Source organism: Bufo bufo, chromosome 1 (genome assembly GCF_905171765.1).
Source record: "Bufo bufo chromosome 1, aBufBuf1.1, whole genome shotgun sequence".
Taxonomy (NCBI): Eukaryota; Metazoa; Chordata; class Amphibia; order Anura; family Bufonidae; genus Bufo; species Bufo bufo.
In genome coordinates, this window is record NC_053389.1 from 815,978,334 (window position 1) to 815,999,772 (window position 21,439).

The window sequence follows — 21,439 nt, forward strand, 5'->3', positions numbered from 1 at the left end:
GGATCAATCATGCTTTGGGGTTGTGTTACAGCCAATGGCACAGGGAACATTTCAAGGGTAGAGGGAAGAATGGATTCAATGAAATTCCAGCAAATTCTAGAAGCAAACATAACACCAACTGTAAAAAAGCTGAAGTTGAAAAGAGGATGGCTTCTACAAATAGATAATAATCCTAAACACAATAGACAACCTCAAAAGGTGCAAGCTGAAGGTTTTACCATGGCCCTCACAGTCCCTTGATCTGAACATCATTGAAAATCTGCAGATAGACCTCAAAGGAGCAGCACATGCAAGATGTCCCAGGAATCTCACAGAACTGGAAGACTTTTGGCAGGATAAATGGCTGAAAATACCTCAAACAAGAATTGAAAGACTCTTGGCTGCTACAAAAAGTGTTTACAAGATGTGAAACCTTTCAAAGGTGGTGCTACTAGGTACTAACCATGCAGGGTGCCCAAAGTTTTGCTTCTGGCCCTTTTCCTTTTTTGTTATTTTGAAAATGTAAAATATGAAAATAAATTGTATTTGCCTAAAATATAAAAGGAACATGTTATCTTTAAACTTTATGCCTTTTGGAAATCATTTAATCTTCAATGTGCTTAAATGTTCACAGTAACCGTAAGTTTGACCAGGGGTGTCCACACTTTTGCATGCCACTGTATGTATTGGCTTACTAATGCTGGCCATACAAAAATCTATTCCTTCCAACCCCCCAGTACAGATGCACCCCAGTGTGCATGTGATAGCAGTGGAGTAGGGGGAATAAGCCACTGCTACTCTCCTGTGGTGGCAGCTTATCTTCTCTGAGAACAGAAGTATTGGGCATGGTAAATTCCAACAGCCTAATCCTTCTTCCCAACATCTGCTGAGTTTACACATTAGATGATTGTCTAGTTTTGTCAAAATCAGCCAATTTAACTGACAGCCTCTGATATTCCCTAACAATACAACCCTTTAGGGCCTAAGGGCACACATTACGTTTTTGGACCATTTAGAGCGAGTTGATAGGGGTCAAGTGTATCATGTAGCCCTTACTCGTAAGAGCTTTGAGTTGCTTCATATGAATTCCTGGTTGGCTATTTTTTGCATGGTGTTTCCATACTCAAGTTTTCAACAATGTTGAGTTACAGAAACCTCCAACTATTCCCAAATGAATTTTTTGTGCTGTGTGGAGAGATGAGACCCTTTTGGTAGGAATTGGAGAGGATCTCCGAGCAAGTCCATTACTCAGTGATTCCACTGAGGACAAACTCAGTCCCCAAAAACTTCTTGTTATAACAATATAAACCATCATAGAGGTTCTAAAAACAGGAGTGTGGTCTTCACCTTACCTTTAACACTGGGTCCCAGTATAGGAGCGCTCCTGCCCAGCAGCCATAGAAGAACCAGGATGACTTTCCAAGATCTTGCAATGAGACCTGTAGAACATAACTGGATTTTGTTATGCAATAGTCTTCACCTTGACCCTCAAGATCACCCCCCATTGACTACTGAAGGACATCCTTGACAGCAATTAGGCTCCTCAACTTAAATATGCAGTGGACAATAAGCAATAGGCAGCTTATCATTCAGGGCAGCAGTGAGTATCAAGTTCTTTCCTACTTCTCTATCAATTGGTTGGAAACAGATTGTTCTGGGCTCTCACCCCCCATTAAAGGGTAGCTACCAGTCTTCTCCCACCACTCAAGATCCACCTTATGCCCACTCACTGGAAGCTTGGTGCAAACATGCATCATGGTGTCTGCATTGCATCACTTGGACACAACACAGTGTAGTTTGGGCACTGCTATGTGTTCACTACATGGCGGTGTAACTTAAGGACTGTAGTTGTATTACACGAGGGTCTCTCATCAGGACAACCCCATTCTGATGATTTCCATAAGGGAGATTTCACGCAGGCCAAACTATATGGTTTGTAAAGAGCAGCTGACCCTTCTGAAGGACTTGGGGTGGCCAATATTTGCCTATTTATTGCAGGGGTAAATAAGCGACCACCTGTAAGCTCCACCGGCTGATCACCAGGGGTTAGAGAAGCCAGACCCTCAGCGATCACTTGATCTCTCAGGTGTTTCACCCTAAGGGGTTGTTTAAGTGTGACAATCCCATTAGGTACTATATGGAGCTATTATTGGGGTGCCACATAGCATTGTAATGGCAGGCGGGCTAGCTTTCACCTCACAAGCGCATCAATGAGCCTTAGGCACCCATCACCCTGTTGCCAGATCACAAGTTCTTCTTTGACCACTTTTGATAGGTACCACTGCACAAGACCAGATGTTTTGGAGATGTCTCCAACCCCTCGTTTGACCATCACAATTTGGCCCTTGAGTCTACTCATATCTTCGCTCGCTTTAATCTTTTCAGCATGACTTCAGGAAGAGACTGGTCACTTAGCACCTCATCCATCCCACCCCTGACAGGCAAGATGTTCTTCACCTCTTTTGGCGTTAACTTTGACTGATCGCCGTATTTAAGCGCCCACCTTGAAGGGTTATTTGGCTATGGCCACTGGGCCCTGTGACACTGCTGCAGAACATCTTTATATAAAAGAGGCAAGGAGAACGCTTCACCCTTACATGAAGTGTAATGCATCTCACCCCTGAAAGGAGTCATTGTCACCACTTCTGGTTTTAATGTTCTAGATCAGGGATAGGCAACCTCCGGCACTCCAACCATTGTGAAACTACAACTCCCAGCATGCATACTTGCTCTGCTCTTCTCAGAACCCTTATGCTGGAAATTGTAGTTTGACAACAGCTGGAGTGCTGAAGGTTGCGGACCCCTTGTCTGGATGGTCACTGACCACTTCACCCTAATCTGAAGTGTTGTATAATACTTGCTCCTGCAGCAGGTAGCGGCACACCGGCGGTGACTCACCAGGTTTACCTACCCCGATGCTGCGCGCTATACACCGCCATCAATGCTGCTCAGCAGGAGATATTTTTTGGTGAGGCTCGATGACCACTGTACATGAGGGGTACAGATGCCACGTCAGGGTGCTCTCACCTCTCCTCCATGTAATAAGCTGGGTGTGTGACTCTAGCGCCATCCTACATGGTGCTGAGGCTTCTGATGGGACAATATCCAGACGGTGATGACATCACAAAGCCAAACGGGTCACAGAATGTCCAGCACATGCTGGCACACGGTCACTTGGCCTGCAGGGAACCAGTCAGCAGGTGCCGCTCTATACATGTCCTACACAGGCCACTATAAAACTGCCACCTGCACATTACCAGCCATGGCCAGCAGGGGGAGCCTGTGAAGATACAGTTTCAAAGCGCTCGCCTGGGATTCTTTTTTTTTTTTTATAACAAAACTTGATCTTAGTACAAGGATGCATTTTGTGTCACTTCATCAGGATCTCTGCTTGCTGTAAGTGAATGAAAACATGCATTTTGCACCCAGAACTAAAATAAATAATAAAAATACTTCTGAAATACTCTGTGCTGCTGCGATGAAATGGCAGACAGCTATACACGGTGAGAATAAGCGGTAAGACGTTAAAACTAAAATCATAGGTATTTTATTATACATCTCCCCCCCTTCCCCTCACCCCGGCAGATGTTTCCTCTACACCTCCACCATCCAGAGGACACGAGCGGCTCCCGTTCACACCGACAGTCCATCCTGAGTCCATGAACGGCCGCCGCTCTGCTCAATGTCCAAGAGGAACAACCGACTTGATCCAAAGACGTAAACAGCACCGAGGTCGAATATGGAGGCAAAAAAACGTAATGCCAGCCCTGCGGCCACGAACTGTCCAGATGAGGAATGAGGTCCTTACAGGACGGCCGCAGGTGGAGTGTGCTTCAGTCTCCCAGCAGCCACCGCCAGGACCCCGAAGGGCTCAGTTAAAGTTAAATTTGAAGTGAAAGTTTCCTGAGCTGAAGGGGTTAAATTCGAAAGGCCATTGCTGGTGGTGTCCGGAGCCCTGCTGATTCTCAGGATCCAGCGGATCTTCTCCAGCGTCCACCTTCTGCCGCATTTCTGAAAAAAGCAGGAAGGGTTAAATACAAGTAATATTCTCATCTATAGGAGCAGTATTATAGTAGTTATATTCTTGTACATAGGAGCAGTATTATAGTAGTTATATTCTTGTACATAGGAGGCAGTATTATAGTAGTTATATTCTTGTACAAAGGAGCAGTATTATAGTAGTTATATTCTTGTACATAGGAGGCAGTATTATAGTAGTTATATTCTAGTACATAGGAGCAGTATTATAGTAGTTATATTCTTGTACATAGGAGGCAGTATTATAGTAGTTATATTCTTGTACATAGGAGCAGTATTATAGTAGTTATATTCTTGTACATAGGGAGCAGTATTATAGTAGTTATATTCTTGTACATAGGAGGCAGTATTATAGTAGTTATATTCTTGTACATAGGAGGTAGTATTATAGTAGTTATATTCCTGTACATAGGAGCAGTATTATAGTAGTTATATTCTTGTACATAGGAGCAGTATTATAGTAGTTATATTCTTGTACATAGGAGCAGTATTATAGTAGTTATATTCTTGTACATAGGAGGCAGTATTATAGTAGTTATATTCTTGTACATAGGAGCAGTATTATATTAGTTATATTCTTGTACATAGGAGCAGTATTATAGTAGTTATATTCTTGTACATAGGAGCAGTATTATAGTAGTTATATTCTTGTACATAGGAGGCAGTATTATAGTAGTTATATTCTTGTACATAGGAGCAGTATTATATTAGTTATATTCTTGTACATAGGAGCAGTATTATAGTAGTTATATTCTTGTACATAGGAGCAGTATTATAGTAGTTATATTCTTGTACATAGGAGCAGTATTATATTAGTTATATTCTTGTACATAGGAGCAGTATTATATTAGTTATATTCTTGTACATAGGAGCAGTATTATAGTAGTTATATTATTGTACATAGGAGGCAGTATTATAGTAGTTATATTCTTGTACATAGGAGCAGTATTATAGTAGTTATATTCTTGTACATAGGAGGCAGTATTATAGTAGTTATATTCTTGTACATAGGAGGCAGTATTATAGTAGTTATATTCTTGTACATAGGAGGCAGTATTATAGTAGTTATATTCTTGTACATAGGACCAGTATTATAGTAGTTATATTCTTGTACATAGGACCAGTATTATAGTAGTTATATTCTTGTACATAGGAGCAGTATTATAGTAGTTATATTCTTGTACATAGGAGCAGTATTATAGTAGTTATATTCTTGTACATAGGAGCAGTATTATAGTAGTTATATTCTTGTACATAGGAGCAGTATTATAGTAGTTATATTCTTGCACATAGGAGCAGTATTATAGTAGTTATATTCTTGTACATAGGAGCAGTATTATAGTAGTTATATTCTTGTACATAGGAGGCAGTATTATAGTCGTTATATTATTGTACATAGGAGGCAGTATTATAGTAGTTATATTCTTGTACATAGGAGCAGTATTATAGTAGTTATATTCTTGTACATAGGAGGCAGTATTATAGTAGTTATATTCTTGTACATAGGAGGCAGTATTATAGTAGTTATATTCTTGTACATAGGAGGCAGTATTATAGTAGTTATATTCTTGTACATAGGAGGCAGTATTATAGTAGTTATATTCTTGTACATAGGAGGCAGTATTATAGTAGTTATATTCTTGTACATAGGACCAGTATTATAGTAGTTATATTCTTGTACATAGGAGCAGTATTATAGTAGTTATATTCTTGTACATAGGAGCAGTATTATAGTAGTTATATTCTTGTACATAGGAGCAGTATTATAGTAGTTATATTCTTGTACATAGGAGCAGTATTATAGTAGTTATATTCTTGCACATAGGAGCAGTATTATAGTAGTTATATTCTTGTACATAGGAGCAGTATTATAGTAGTTATATTCTTGTACATAGGAGGCAGTATTATAGTCGTTATATTCTTGTACATAGGAGGCAGTATTATAGTAGTTATATTCTTATACATAGGAGCAGTATTATAGTAGTTATATTCTTGTACATAGGAGCAGTATTATAGTAGTTATATTCTTGTACATAGGAGGCAGTATTATAGTAGTTATATTATTGTACATAGGAGGCAGTATTATAGTAGTTATATTCTTGTACATAGGAGGCAGTATTATAGTAATTATATTCTTGTACATAGAAGCAGTATTATAGTAGTTATATTCTTGTACATAGGAGCAGTATTATAGTAGTTATATTCTTGTACATAGGAGCAGTATTATAGTAGTTATATTCTTGTACATAGGGGCAGTATTATAGTAGTTATATTCTTGTACATAGGAGCAGTATTATAGTAGTTATATTCTTGTACATAGGAGCAGTATTATAGTAGTTATATTCTTGTACATAGGAGGCAGTATTATAGTAGTTATATTCTTGTACATAGGAGCAGTATTATAGTAGTTATATTCTTGTACATAGGAGCAGTATTATAGTAGTTATATTCTTGTACATAGGAGGCAGTATTATAGTAGTTATATTCTTGTACATAGGAGGCAGTATTATAGTAGTTATATTCTTGTACATAGGAGGCAGTATTATAGTAGTTATATTCTTGTACATAGGAGGCAGTATTATAGTAGTTATATTCTTGTACATAGGAGCAGTATTATAGTAGTTATATTCTTGTACATAGGAGGCAGTATTATAGTATTTATATTCTTGTACATAGGAGGCAGTATTACAGTAGTTATATTCTTGTACATAGGAGGAAGTATTATAGTAGTTATATTCTTGTACATAGGAGCAGTATTATAGTAGTTATATTCTTGTACATAGGAGCAGTATTATAGTAGTTATATTCTTGTACATAGGAGCAGTATTATAGTAGTTATATTCTTGTACATAGGAGCAGTATTATAGTAGTTATATTCTTGTATATAGGAGCAGTATTATAGTAGTTATATTCTTGTACATAGGAGCAGTATTATAGTAGTTATATTCTTGTACATAGGAGTAGTATTATAGTAGTTATATTCTTGTATATAGGAGGCAGTATTATAGTAGTTATATTCTTGTACATAGGAGCAGTATTATAGTAGTTATATTCTTGTACATAGGAGCAGTATTATAGTAGTTATATTCTTGTACATAGGAGCAGTATTATAGTAGTTATATTCTTGTATATAGGAGCAGTATTATAGTAGTTATATTCTTGTACATAGGAGCAGTATTATAGTAGTTATATTCTTGTACATAGGAGGCAGTATTATAGTAGTTATATTCTTGTACATAGGGGCAGTATTATAGTAGTTATATTCTTATACATAGGAGCAGTATTATAGTTATATACTTGCACATAGGAGGCAGTATTATAGTAGTTATATTCTTGCACATAGGAGCAGTATTATAGTAGTTATATTCTTGTACATGGGAGCAGTATTATAGTAGTTATATTCCTGTACATAGGAGCAGTATTATAGTAGTTATATTCTTGTACATAGGAGCAGTATTATAGTAGTTATATTCTTGTACATAGGAGCAGTATTATAGTAGTTATATTCTTGTACATATGAGGCGGTATTATAGTAGTTATATTCTTGTACATAGGAGGCAGTGTTATAGTAGTTATATTCTTGTACATAGGAGCAGTATTATAGTAGTTATATTCTTGTACATAGGAGCAGTATTATAATAGTTATATTCTTGTACATAGGAGCAGTATTATAGTAGTTATATTCCTGTACATAGGAGCAGTATTATAGTAGTTATATTCTTGTACATAGGAGCAGTATTATAGTAGTTATATTCTTGTACATAGGAGCAGTATTATAGTAGTTATATTCTTGTACATAGGAGCAGTATTATAGTAGTTATATTCTTGTACATAGGAGCAGTATTATAGTAGTTATATTCTTGTACATAGGAGCAGTATTATAGTAGTTATATTCTTGTACATAGGAGTAGTATTATAGTAGTTATATTCCTGTACATAGGAGCAGTATTATAGTAGTTATATTCTTGTACATAGGAGCAGTATTATAGTAGTTATATTCTTGTACATAGGAGCAGTATTATAGTAGTTATATTCTGGTACATAGGAGGCAGTATTATATATTTTTCATATAATTACCTGGGTCTGTTAACACTTCTTTGGCTGCTGCAATGTCAATGAACTTCTTCTCTGCTTCCCTCTTCTCCTCCTCTGACTGGAAGTTGTCTGGATGCCACTGCTGCGCCAGCTTCCTGTAGGCTTTGATCACTTCTTGCTTGTTGGCATTTCTATAAGGGAGCAGCCATACTGTCATCATGTCGCCCTGCGAGTGATTGGTAATGTCACCAGTAAACCTTAGTCTTAGTTACCTCTTCACTCCCAGGATTTTGTAATAATCTCTTTTCTGGGATTGCTTCAGCAGCTTCTGTGCTCTCTCCAGACCCTGATTTATCTCCTCGTTGTCTCCATCCAGTTCCTTCGCTTGCCGAAAATCTTCAACCGCTAAGAAAATGGAAGAAGTGACAGCAGGTGACCAACAGGAAGAGACAGTCTGGGAAGGAATGAGAAACGTGGACATAGAGGAGAAGACTTTGAAGAAAGAAGCGAAGGAAGAGGTTAAGAGAAGCAGAGAGGAACAGAGAGCAGCGGATGGAGGCACGTGCAGACCCCCGGTCTATGGACGGACCTTTGTCATACTCCTCATTCAGGATGTAGACCTCCGCCCTGTCTTTCAGGACCCGAGTACTGTGGGGGTCTCTCTGCAGAGCTTCTGTACACACCTTTATGGCCGCCTCTGTGTGCTGACCCTGGAGGACAAGAACAGGAGAGGGTTAAATCGCCCACGATCAGAAGGACGTGGGCGAGACATTCAGGCGTCTGTAGGGTGGGAGAGCGGTAGACGCACCTTGGACAGACAGTGACAGATCCGCTCTTTAGCTCTTTTACTGTAGATTTCCACATCGGGCTCAGTCTTCATGGCGGCTTCAAACTTCTCCACGGCGGCTTCATATCTGCAGAAGACATCCAGGGTAAAGAATATGTGGATATACAGTGGGGGGAGGGCAGCAGCCAGGGAACGCCCCCATGTAACCAGTATACAGAGCTCAGAGCCCCCCATGTAACCAGTACACAGAGCCCCCCATGTAACCAGTATACAGAGCCCAGTGCCCCCCATGTAACCAGTATACAGAGCCCCCCATGTAACCAGTATACAGAGCCCCCCATGTAACCAGTATACAGAGCCCAGTGCCCCCCATGTAACCAGTATACAGAGCCCCCCATGTAACCAGTATACAGAGCCCCCCATGTAACCAGTATACAGAGCCCCCCATGTAACCAGTATACAGTGCCCCCCATGTAACCAGTATACAGAGCCCCCCATGTAACCAGTATACAGAGCCCCCCATGTAACCAGTATACATTGCCCCCCATGTAACCAGTATACATTGCCCCCCATGTAACCAGTATACATTGCCCATGTAACCAGTATACAGAGCCCCCCATGTAACCAGTATACAGAGCCCCCCATGTAACCAGTATACAGAGCCCCCCATGTAACCAGTATACAGAGCCCCCCATGTAACCAGTATACAGTGCCCCCCATGTAACCAGTATACAGAGCCCCCCATGTAACCAGTATACAGAGCCCCCCATGTAACCAGTATACAGAGCCCCCCATGTAACCAGTATACAGTGCACCCCTGTAACCAGTATACAGTGCCCCCCATGTAACCAGTATACAGAGCCCAGTGCCCTCCATGTAACCAGTATACAGAGCCCCCCCATGTAACCAGTATACAGTGCACCCCTGTAACCAGTATACAGTGCACCCCTGTAACCAGTATACAGAGCCCAGTGCCCTCCATGTAACCAGTATACAGAGCCCCCCCCATGTAACCAGTATACAGAGCCCCCCCATGTAACCAGTATACAGAGCCCCCCCATGTAACCAGTATACAGTGCCCCCCCATGTAACCAGTATACAGTGCCCCCCCATGTAACCAGTATACAGTGCCCCCCATGTAACCAGTATACAGTGCCCCCCCATGTAACCAGTATACAGTGCCCCCCCATGTAACCAGTATACAGTGCCCCCCCATGTAACCAGTATACAGTGCCCCCCCATGTAACCAGTATACAGTGCCCCCCCATGTAACCAGTATACAGAGCCCCCCATGTAACCAGTATACAGTGCACCCCTGTAACCAGTATACAGTGCACCCCTGTAACCAGTATACAGAGCCCAGTGCCCTCCATGTAACCAGTATACAGAGCCCCCCCCCATGTAACCAGTATACAGAGCCCCCCCATGTAACCAGTATACAGAGCCCCCCCATGTAACCAGTATACAGAGCCCCCCCATGTAACCAGTATACAGAGCCCCCCATGTAACCAGTATACAGTGCCCCCCATGTAACCAGTATACAGTGCACCCCTGTAACCAGTATACAGTGCACCCCTGTAACCAGTATACAGAGCCCAGTGCCCTCCATGTAACCAGTATACAGAGCCCCCCCCATGTAACCAGTATACAGAGCCCCCCCATGTAACCAGTATACAGAGCCCCCCCATGTAACCAGTATACAGAGCCCCCCCATGTAACCAGTATACAGAGCCCCCCCCATGTAACCAGTATACAGAGCCCCCCCCATGTAACCAGTATACAGTGCCCCCCATGTAACCAGTATACAGTGCCCCCCCATGTAACCAGTATACAGTGCCCCCCATGTAACCAGTATACAGTGCCCCCCCATGTAACCAGTATACAGTGCCCCCCCATGTAGCCAGTATACAGAGCCCCCCCATGTAACCAGTATACAGAGCCCCCCCATGTAACCAGTATACAGAGCCCCCCCATGTAACCAGTATACAGAGCCCCCCCATGTAACCAGTATACAGAGCCCCCCCATGTAACCAGTATACAGAGCCCCCCCATGTAGCCAGTATACAGAGCCCCCCCATGTAACCAGTATACAGAGCCCCCCATGTAACCAGTATACAGAGCCCCCCCATGTAGCCAGTATACAGAGCCCCCCATGTAACCAGTATACAGAGCCCCCCCATGTAACCAGTACACAGAGCCCCCCATGTAACCAGTACACAGAGCCGCCCCCCCCCCCCCCATGTAACCAGTACACAGAGCTCAGAGCCCCCTATGTAACCAGTACACAGAGCTCAGAGCCCCAGTATTACTGGGCGCTTACCTCTGCCCTCGGATCAGTTCCTCGGCGGACTCCAGTTGTCTGGACAGCTTCTTCACTTGTTTATAATGGATGTGACAATCTTTGTCGTCCTGATCCAGCTTCAGACATTCCCGGATCTGACTGCAGACGACAGAGCACACTGTGAGCCGAAGGGGACAACTCCCAACATCCATGTCTATGACCACAGCATCACCATGTCCTGGGGTCACCCGTCCATTATAGTACAGGTCAACAAACAGAGAGGCAGGTGACATCATCACATAAAGGGGTAGGTGATATATAGAGACATGTGACATCATCACAAAAAGGGGAAGGTGATATATAGAGACATGTGACATCATCACATAAAGGGGAAGGTGATATATAGAGACATGTGACATCACACAGAGGCAGGTGACATCATCACATAAAGGGGAAGGTGATATATATAGAGACATGTGACATCACACAGAGGCAGGTGACATCATCACATAAAGGGGTAGGTGATATATAGAGACATGTGACATCATCACAAAAAGGGGAAGGTGATATATAGAGACATGTGACATCACACAGAGGCAGGTGACATCATCACATAAAGGGGTAGGTGATATATAGAGACATGTGACATCATCACAAAAAGGGGAAGGTGATATATAGAGACATGTGACATCATCACATAAAGGGGAAGGTGATATATAGAGACATGTGACATCACACAGAGGCAGGTGACATCATCACATAAAGGGGAAGGTGATATATAGAGACATGTGACATCACACAGAGGCAGGTGACATCATCACATAAAGGGGTAGGTGATATATAGAGACATGTGACATCATCACAAAAAGGGGAAGGTGATATATAGAGACATGTGACATCACACAGAGGCAGGTGACATCATCACATAAAGGGGTAGGTGATATATAGAGACATGTGACATCATCACAAAAAGGGGAAGGTGATATATAGAGACATGTGACATCATCACATAAAGGGGAAGGTGATATATAGAGACATGTGACATCACACAGAGGCAGGTGACATCATCACATAAAGGGGTAGGTGATATATAGAGACATGTGACATCACACAGAGGCAGGTGACATCATCAGATAAAGGGGTAGGGGATATATAGAGACATGTGACATCACACAGAGGCAGGTGACATCATCAGATAAAGGGGTAGGCGATATATAGAGACATGTGACATCACACAGAGGCAGGTGACATCATCAGATAAAGGGGTAGGTGATATATAGAGACATGTGACATCACACAGAGGCAGGTGACATCATCAGATAAAGGGGTAGGCGATATATAGAGACATGTGACATCACACAGAGGCAGGTGACATCATCAGATAAAGGGGTAGGTGATATATAGCGACATGTGACATCACATAGAGGCAGGTGACATCATCAGATAAAGGGGTAGGTTATATATAGAGACATGTGACATCACACAGAGGCAGGTGACATCATCACATAAAGGGGTAGGTTATATATAGAGACATGTGACATCACACAGAGGCAGGTGACATCATCACATAAAGGGGTAGGTGATATATAGAGACATGTGACATCACACAGAGGCAGGTGACATCATCACATAAAGGGGTAGGTTATATAGAGACATGTGACATCACACAGAGGCAGTGACATCATCACATAAAGGGGTAGGTGATATAAAGAGACATGTGACATCACACAGAGGCAGGTGACATCATCAGATAAAGGGGTAGGTGATATATAGAGACATGTGACATCACACAGAGGCAGGTGACATCATCAGATAAAGGGGTAGGCGATATATAGAGACATGTGACATCACACAGAGGCAGGTGACATCATCACATAAAGGGGTAGGTGATATATAGAGACATGTGACATTACACAGAGGCAGGTGACATCATCAGATAAAGGGGTAGGTGATATATAGCGACATGTGACATCACATAGAGGCAGGTGACATCATCAGATAAAGGGGTAGGTGATATATAGAGACATGTGACATTACACAGAGGCAGGTGACATCATCACATAAAGGGGTAGGCGATATATAGAGACATGTGACATCACACAGAGACATATGACATCACAGTGTGCTAGTATATTAATACAGTGGCTCAACCTGCCTCGGCTCTGGAGTAAGGTGCACTGTCCTCGGGGCACCCACTGCCGAATATATATCTGAAGTAATAGGAATTATTTTAATGGCAGGTACTCCGTCCTCTAGTGTGGCCTGGAAATGTAGTCTCTATTATTTTAATCAATGGAGCGTTTTATTTGATAAAAATAGTTTAAATAAAAACCCCAAGTAATAACCCAATGTAGGCCCCTAGCCGTCTAAGAATGACCATTAAAGAATGGTGATACAAATATCAGTCATTAATACTCTACACCGGGATTACTATCTGATAACGGATTACATAAATAGGCTTACACAACCGATTAATACCGGACCCTCCTTTAAATACAGAAATATAAAAAGAACCCGTCCTCCTCCTCCTCCTTCTATAGTTCTTATAGCGGCAATATGTAAATCTATAAATCCACAGCGATGATGAGTCAATAGGTAAATATTTCTTCAATGATAATGTGCTGACTATGAGCCCGTCCTTCTTGTGTCCTGTAATGGGAAATGTAAGATACATTAACCTATTCCCTATTCCCTGTGACTGGAAGTCTAATCCCCGTATAACTGCAGGAGAGACAGCGGCTATCTCTGGAGAGACCCTGATCCATCAAGTCACTCATCTTCCATTACAGGACACAAGTATTATGTCTGTTCTTTATGTGCGACCAAATGACTGAACCTATCTTCACCAAACTTGGCACACAGGTACAGTGCCTTGCAAAAGTATTCACCCCCCCCTGACTTTTTTCGTATTTTGTTACATTACAGCCTCAAGCTCAATGTTTTGTTAATCTGAATTCTATCTGATGGATCAGAACACAATAGTCTAAGTCGGTGAAGTGAAATGAGAAAAATATATATAAATAAAACTATTGCTTAGAAATATAGTGGTGTTAGGTCATGAGAAATACCATGAGATGTGTTTGAATATTCTCAATGATGTCTCCACATATAGAAAACTCCCCTCTGACCCGACAATGGTTTTCAGACTTGAGTTACGTGAAATCTTATTGAGGGCTTTGGGTAACAAATTCATTGATCAAGCCGAATTTGCCTTCATGCTCCCTGACTATCCAGTTTTGGCTACTTTTTATAGCCTACCAAAAGTTCACAAGGGATATGATCCCCTGAAAGGTAGGCCAATTGTGTCTGGCACTGGCAGCCTTACTGCGAACATCAGTACATATGTGGATGCCATTCTGAGACCATTTGTTACCAGCCTGCCTTCCTATGTGAGAGATACGATGGATGTGCTGGCTAGGTTAAATGGCATCCACTGTGAAAAAGGTACACAGCTAGCCAGCCTAGATGTAGAGGCCCTCTACAGTTCCATTCCTCACCATCTTGGATGTAGAGCGGTCCTCTCATTTCTGCAACAAAGGGGCGAACATCTAAGGGGGCATAATGCATTCATCATGGAGCTTTTGGAATTCATTTTAACACGCAATGTGTTTTTATTTGATGGCAAGATTTTCCACCAGCTCAGGGGAGTCGCTATGGGCAGTCCTTGTGCCCCTACTTTTGCGAATCTCTTCCTGGGCTGGTGGGAAAGAGAACTGGTTTTCTCAGAGGATATGGAGCAATTTACTGGTGCTGTCCCCCTATGGATTAGATACATCGATGATGTGCTGATCCTGTGGGGGGCCAGCACCAGTTTGTTCCATGACTTTGTGGCGGTGTTGAATACCAATGAGTTGGGTCTATTTTTCACCTCAGAGATCAATGAGAGGCAGATCTCATTTTTGGATCTAACCATTGCACTCAATACCACTGGTGACATAGTGACCAGTATGTATAGAAAATCTACTGCCACGAACAGTCTATTAAGATGGGAAAGTGGGCACCCGAAGGCACTGAAGAGAGGCATTCCTAAGGGGCAATATTTGAGAGCCCGTAGGAATTGTTCCCAGCTGACTGATTTCAGAAAGGCTGCGGGTGACCTTCGTGACAGATTTCGATCTCGAGGATATCCGCTCTACTTACTCAAACAGGCCTATCAACATTCTTTGAGCCTCAATAGGGATTCGCTATTATCCCCAAAACAAAAACTGCAAGGGGGTGATGATGTGCGGATCATTGGAACGTTTGATGGTGCACATGACCAAGTACGTCATGTATTAACGGAATACTGGGATATTCTTAGATCTGACTCGGATATAGGCCATCTTATTCCTGAGAAACCAGCAATTACTTTCCGCCGGAGTCAGAACTTGCGGGATATCTTGGTTCATAGCTTGTACCAGAGTCCCAGACAACATACCTGGCTACATAAATCCATCTCAGGTACTTTCCCATGTGGAAATTGCAAGTTCTGTGGTTACATCAATAAAAACAAATCATTCACCAGCTCTACCTCTGACAGAACATATTTCATTAGACCCTTTGTGAATTGTAAATCCACCGGTGTGGTCTATTTAATGACTTGCAGATGTGGCGTAAAATATGTCGGTAAAACGATACGCGAGCTTAGACGGCGGATTGGGGAACACGTATCAGATATTAACAACTCTCAAGATACTCCTATCGCTCGTCATGTGGATGAGTTCCACAGTGGCCAGGCTTCAGTCATTAAATTTCAGGGCATTGATATGGTCAAGAGAACTCCGCGAGGAGGAGATTTAGATCGTATCCTCCTACAAAAGGAGGCTCAATGGATCTTTAGACTGGGGACCACTAAACCCAATGGGTTAAATGATGCAATTTCCTTTGTCCCATTTTTATAATAGTTCTGGGCTCCATTGTGGTTTACTGTGATCATTCTTTGTCCTCCTGTGAATTTTATGCTATGGTTACTCCTGTTTAGACCTTTTTCACAAATAGTCATTGTGATTTGTATTAGTTATAGTGGATGTTGTACTATTTTACTTAATTATTCACTGTGGACATACTGTACCAGTGGAGTTGTAATCCGCTATTTTTTGTGACAAGTATATATGCATATTTATTCATTTTGAACTTGATGAGTGATATATGCAATCTTATAGGGCTAATTGTCCAATACATATATGTCACCTCAGGTCATATGTGGCTATTTGTTTTATATATCTACCCTCTTAATAGTGCTGTACCTATTTACTGATTATTTTGTGATCACCGTTTTGCAAATTATACATTGCCACCTCGTCATATATATAAAGTCGCCGTTGATCTTCCCGTTTATATTTTTACCTTGCAGCGCTTGTGCGCTGACCCCCTGGACACATCCTTATTCCTCCGTTGTTGTCAGTCAACCAACCCATTATGCATACCCTTGCGGTGGATTGGCTGCCGGCAGGAGGTGTGTCCAGGGGGCGGGATACTGCCCCTTTAAATCACGGTGTTGGCGTGGCCGCTCTGCGGCCATTACAATGCCGAGACTTTGTTTGTTAAAAACAGTGCACCGAGATCTACACTAGGACTCGGCGGCACTCTATACTTAGCCTCATATTATTCGCCGTTTCCCACACTAGGGTATCGGCTCAGGCAGGCGAATGTGTTATAGATACGCTGGCTCCTGAAGAAATGCACTGATGAAGTGCATGGAAACGCGTTGAGCCGTAGTTCAACACATACGGGCGGGTTGTTTGCTGCATATACTCCGACGGCAACAGCTCCGAGCCGTAGCTCAGTTCGCACGGGTGGGCGGTTTGCTGCATGCGCCTTGGCAGCAATAGCCTCTCACCTGTGATTATACACTTCCACATCGGAGATAGGTATTGGGAGGCACGGTATTACATACTACTGCTCCTCATACTATCCCTTACTGCCCAGCGATACCACTGTCTCTGGTTAGTGGTAGATGTGCGCTATATGTGGTAGGGTCCTGATGGTTATATAGGTCATCCACACTTTGACCAACTCAGTGACCATACCATTTTGTCCATAGTCCGTCTGCATAGGTTACCACTGAGTGACATTCCCCATGAATCTCAATAGACCACAAATGGTTTCTATGCAGTGGATTTATATATATTTTTTAACATATTAGTCCGTCTATCCGCTAACTACTATACAGTGATCCTCCAATTAACCCTGGTCTGGTTGGTTCCTGAATAACAATATTTTGGTTGTACTAGCTGGTTAGACGGATTTGTTACTATGTCTCATGATTAATGTAGGCATTCACCCCCATCCCTGTAGCACTAATAAACCTTTTATTATTTTTGCCCTTTTAACGTCCCTCTTCAATATTTGTTCTGTTTGATTACTAGGGACGTATACTTTCATACATAGTTTTATTATATATTTTAGAAATAGAAAACAGAACACTGTCCTGTGCGTATGTATCCACCCCTCTGTTAGGAAGCCCATAAAAAGCTCTGGTGCAACCAGTTACCTTCAGAAGTCAGATAATTAGTGAAATGATGTCACCTGTCTGCAATCTAAGTGTCACATGATCTGTCATTACATATACACACCAGAGGCTGCAACACCTAAGCAAGAGGCGTCACTAACCAAACACTGCCATGAAGACCGAGGAGCTCTCCAAACAAGTAAGGGACAATGTTGTTGAGAAGGACAACTCAGGGTTAGGTTATAAAAAAAATATCCAAATCTTTGAGGATCCCCAGGAGCATTATCAAATCTATCATAACCAAATGGAAAGGACATGGCACAACAGCAAACCTGCCAAGAGACGGCCGCCCACCAAAACTCACGGACCGGGCAAGGAGGGCATTAATCATAGAGGCAGCACAGAGACCTAAGGTAACCCTGGAGGAGCTGCAGAGTCCACAGCAGAGACTGGAGTATCTGTACATAGGACGACAATAAGCCGTACGCTCCATAGAGTTGGGCTTTATGGCAGCGTGGCCAGAATAAAGCCATTACTTTCAGCTAAAAACAAAAAGGCGCGTTGTGAGTTTGCGAAAAGGCCTGTGGGAGACTCCCAAAATGTATGGAGGAAGGTGCTCTAGTCTGATGAGACTAAAATGGAACTTTTCGGCCATCAAAGAAAACGCTATGTCTGGCGCAAACCCATCACCTCACATCACCCAAAGAACACCATCCCCACAGTGAGACATGGTGGTGGCAGCATCGTGCTGGGGGGGGGGATGGGAAACTGGTCAGAGTGGAGGGAAAGATGGACGGTGCTAAATACAGGGATATTCTTGAGCAGAACCTGTCCCACTCTGTGCGTGATTTGAGGCTAGGACGGAGGTTCACCTTCCAGCAGGACAAATGCCCCCAAACACACGGCTAAAGCAACACTTGACTGGTTTAAGGGGAAACATGTAAATGTGTTGGAATGGCCGAGTCACAGTCCAGATCTCAATCCAATAGAAAATCTGTGATCAGACGTAAAGATTGCTGTTCACAAGCACAAACATCCGACCTGAAGGAGCCGGAGCAGTTCTGCAAGGAGGAATGGGCAACAACCCCAGCGGTCAGATGTGGCGACTGCTCATAGAGACTTCTCCAAAGAGACTTGGAGCTGTGATTTCCGCAAAAGGTGGCTCTACAAAGTACTGACTTCAGGGGGTGAATAGTTCTGCACATTGACCTCTTCTGTTATTTTGTCCTATTTGTTGTTTGTTTCACAATAAAAAAAAAATAATAATAAAAAAAAAAAAAACAACCCTCTTCTCAGTTGTCAGCAGGTTCTGTACATTACATGATGCAAATCCTCAAACAAACATCTTATTTCCAGGTTGTGAGGCACCAAAATACGGAAAAAGTCACAGGGGGGTGAATACTTCTGTAAGGCACTGTACATCAGGCGTCCGGGAAGGTTTTAGACCTGGTCTCAGCTGAGGACGTACCTCTAGGACGTACCGTTCATAAGATATTCCCAAAAAATGACCCGCATTAGCCAATACAAGCCCCCAACTGCCATGCACATGGTCACATGTCCCTTATCAGCCAATAGAAGCTCGCAGACTCTTAGCCTCCACATACACACAGTTTTACTCCAGGTTTCCATAACAACCCAGCCATTTTTCTCCACTGCTGTAGGTCAGCTTTAGGTAAGGGCTACACGACGACAATAAGTCACACAACACATAGGGCACAACTACACTGCTACGTGCGTCCAGTCTGGATGGTTTTTTTTGCGACTGTCGCGTCACAGTATGTCGCAGTGCGACACCATAGCCTGTCATTATAAGAATTGTTGCGCGACACATGTCGTCATGTAGGCCTGGCCTTAAAGGGGCAGCTGCTGTGGAGGTCACTGTTAAAGGGGCGGGCACTGTGGAGGTCAATGTTAAGGGGGCAGGGGCCAATATTAAAGGGGCAGCTGCTATGGAGGTCACTGTTAAAGGGGCGGGCACTGTGGAGGTCACTGTTAAAGGGGAAGCTGCTGTGGAGGTCACTGTTAAGGGGGCGGGGTACTGTAGATGTCACGGTTAGGCTCCATTCACACGTCCGCAAATGGGTCCGCATTCGTTCTGCAATTTTGTGGAACGGGTGCAGACCCATTCATTCTCTATGGGGACGGAATGGATGCTGACAGCGCACAGTGTGCTGTCAGCATCCGCATTTGCGAAGCGCGGCCCCAATCTTCAGGTCCGCGGCTCCGCAAAAAATAGAACATGTCCTATTCTTGTCTGCAGCTTGCGGACGAGAATAGGCATTTCTATAGGGGTGACGGGCGGGTGTGTTGTGGATCCGCAATTTGCAGGTCCACAACACACCACGGACGTGTGAATGGAGCCTTATAGTGGTACTTTCTATATCTTTTAACAACAAACAAACATTAAATGAAGTAGATGACCACTTGGGCATGGACTGAGGGCCTGCGGCCACTAGGGGGCCACTAGGGGGCCCCGTCAGGGCCGTCTTTTGCACTCAGCGCTCTGACGGGGGCAGGCATGAAGTACAGTGACCATGCCGGTTCCCGTCAGAGCGCTCCTCAAACATGTATAATATGAGGCGAGGAGGGGGGGGTGTTGGCACAGAGGCACCCGGCAGTTCTTGTCACTGCCGGGCTGTTGTTTCCATAGCGATGCAGGGAGCGCTTTCCTTTCCCTGCTCCACTGTTCTTCTGAGCGCTCCCCCTGCTGGCCGCACATCGCACTGCTGGCCCATGAATCGGCCTCCAGCACAGCCAGCAGTGCGATGTGAGTGTGGGAGCGCGTCATCAGGAAAGAAGGTAAGCAGGTGGCTTTTTTGGGTTGTTTTTTTTTTTTTTATAAAGCTGCAGACTGGGGGCAACAACTACTGTGAGGGGGCTGTGGGCATAACTAATTTGAGGGGCCACATATCTGGGGTCTGAGAGGCATAAGGCTGATAATGGGGGCTGATGAGAGGGATGGGGCTCTCATCTGAGGTCTTATTTACATTGGGGGTCTGATTGGGGCTCTCAGCTGAGGTCTGATTGGGGCTCTCAGCTGAGGTCTGATTGGGGCTCCCAGCTGAGGTCTGATTGGGGCTCCCAGCTGAGGTCTGATTGGGGCTCCCAGCTGAGGTCTGATTGGGGCTCTCATCTGAGGTCTGATTGGGGCTCTCAGCTGAGGTCTGATTGGGGCTCTCATCTGAGGTCTGATTGGGGCTCTCATCTGAGGTCTGATTGGGGATCTCATCTGAGGTCTGATTGGGGCTCTCATCTGAGGTCTGATTGGGGCTCTCATCTGAGGTCTGATTGGGGCTCTCATCTGAGGTCTGATTGGGGCTCTCATCTGAGGTCTGATTGGGGATCTCATCTGAGGTCTGATTGGGGCTCTCATCTGAGGTCTGATTGGGGCTCTCATCTGAGGTCTGATTGGGGCTCCCAGCTGAGGTCTGACCTGAGGTGTAATTAAAAATATTTTTTTCTTATTGTCCCCCTCTAAAACCAAGGTGCGTCTTCTAGGTCTCCTTCCTGCAGAGCGGGGCCCACGTCCAGCCCAGATCACTGATCCTGAGCCGCTGGAGTCTTCAGAACTGTAAGTACTGACAGTAAGTCACTGTGAGCTGTATTATATATATTACTTGTTTTATGTGGGTGCTGGGTGGTTGGAGAAGGTGGGGGGATGGTAAAGAGAAATTCTGTACCAAGTGTAGGTGATGTGGGCGGTGCAATGTGTGGGTGGGGCTGTGTGTGGGTGTGACTTGAGGGTGGGCGGGACACAGTGGCCCCATAATCTCCTATTGCCCGGGGGCCCCATGAGTTGTCAGTCCGCCGCTGCTTCTGCTAGTCTCTTATCTATAACAAGGGTTTGTAAACAGTCCTGACGTCTCCCAGCAGCTCCATCCATATACAG

General features: G+C 43.6%; 1 protein-coding gene across 1 annotated transcript in view; it reads right to left on the minus strand.

Annotated features, from left to right (window-relative positions):
• Window positions 1-3,503: 3,503 nt before the first annotated feature.
• The window catches only part of LOC120986622 (dnaJ homolog subfamily C member 3-like), a 30,404-nt gene continuing 12,468 nt past the window's right edge, over window positions 3,504-21,439 (minus strand). Inside the window, exons 8-13 of the mRNA XM_040415282.1 lie at window positions 11,160-11,279; window positions 8,861-8,966; window positions 8,642-8,762; window positions 8,325-8,457; window positions 8,095-8,243; window positions 3,504-3,990 (exon numbers count right to left, since the gene is read on the minus strand). Of these exons, the coding sequence (XP_040271216.1) occupies window positions 3,851-3,990; window positions 8,095-8,243; window positions 8,325-8,457; window positions 8,642-8,762; window positions 8,861-8,966; window positions 11,160-11,279 (769 nt within the window). The 3' untranslated portion in view covers window positions 3,504-3,850. The remainder of the gene's footprint in view (window positions 3,991-8,094; window positions 8,244-8,324; window positions 8,458-8,641; window positions 8,763-8,860; window positions 8,967-11,159; window positions 11,280-21,439) is intronic.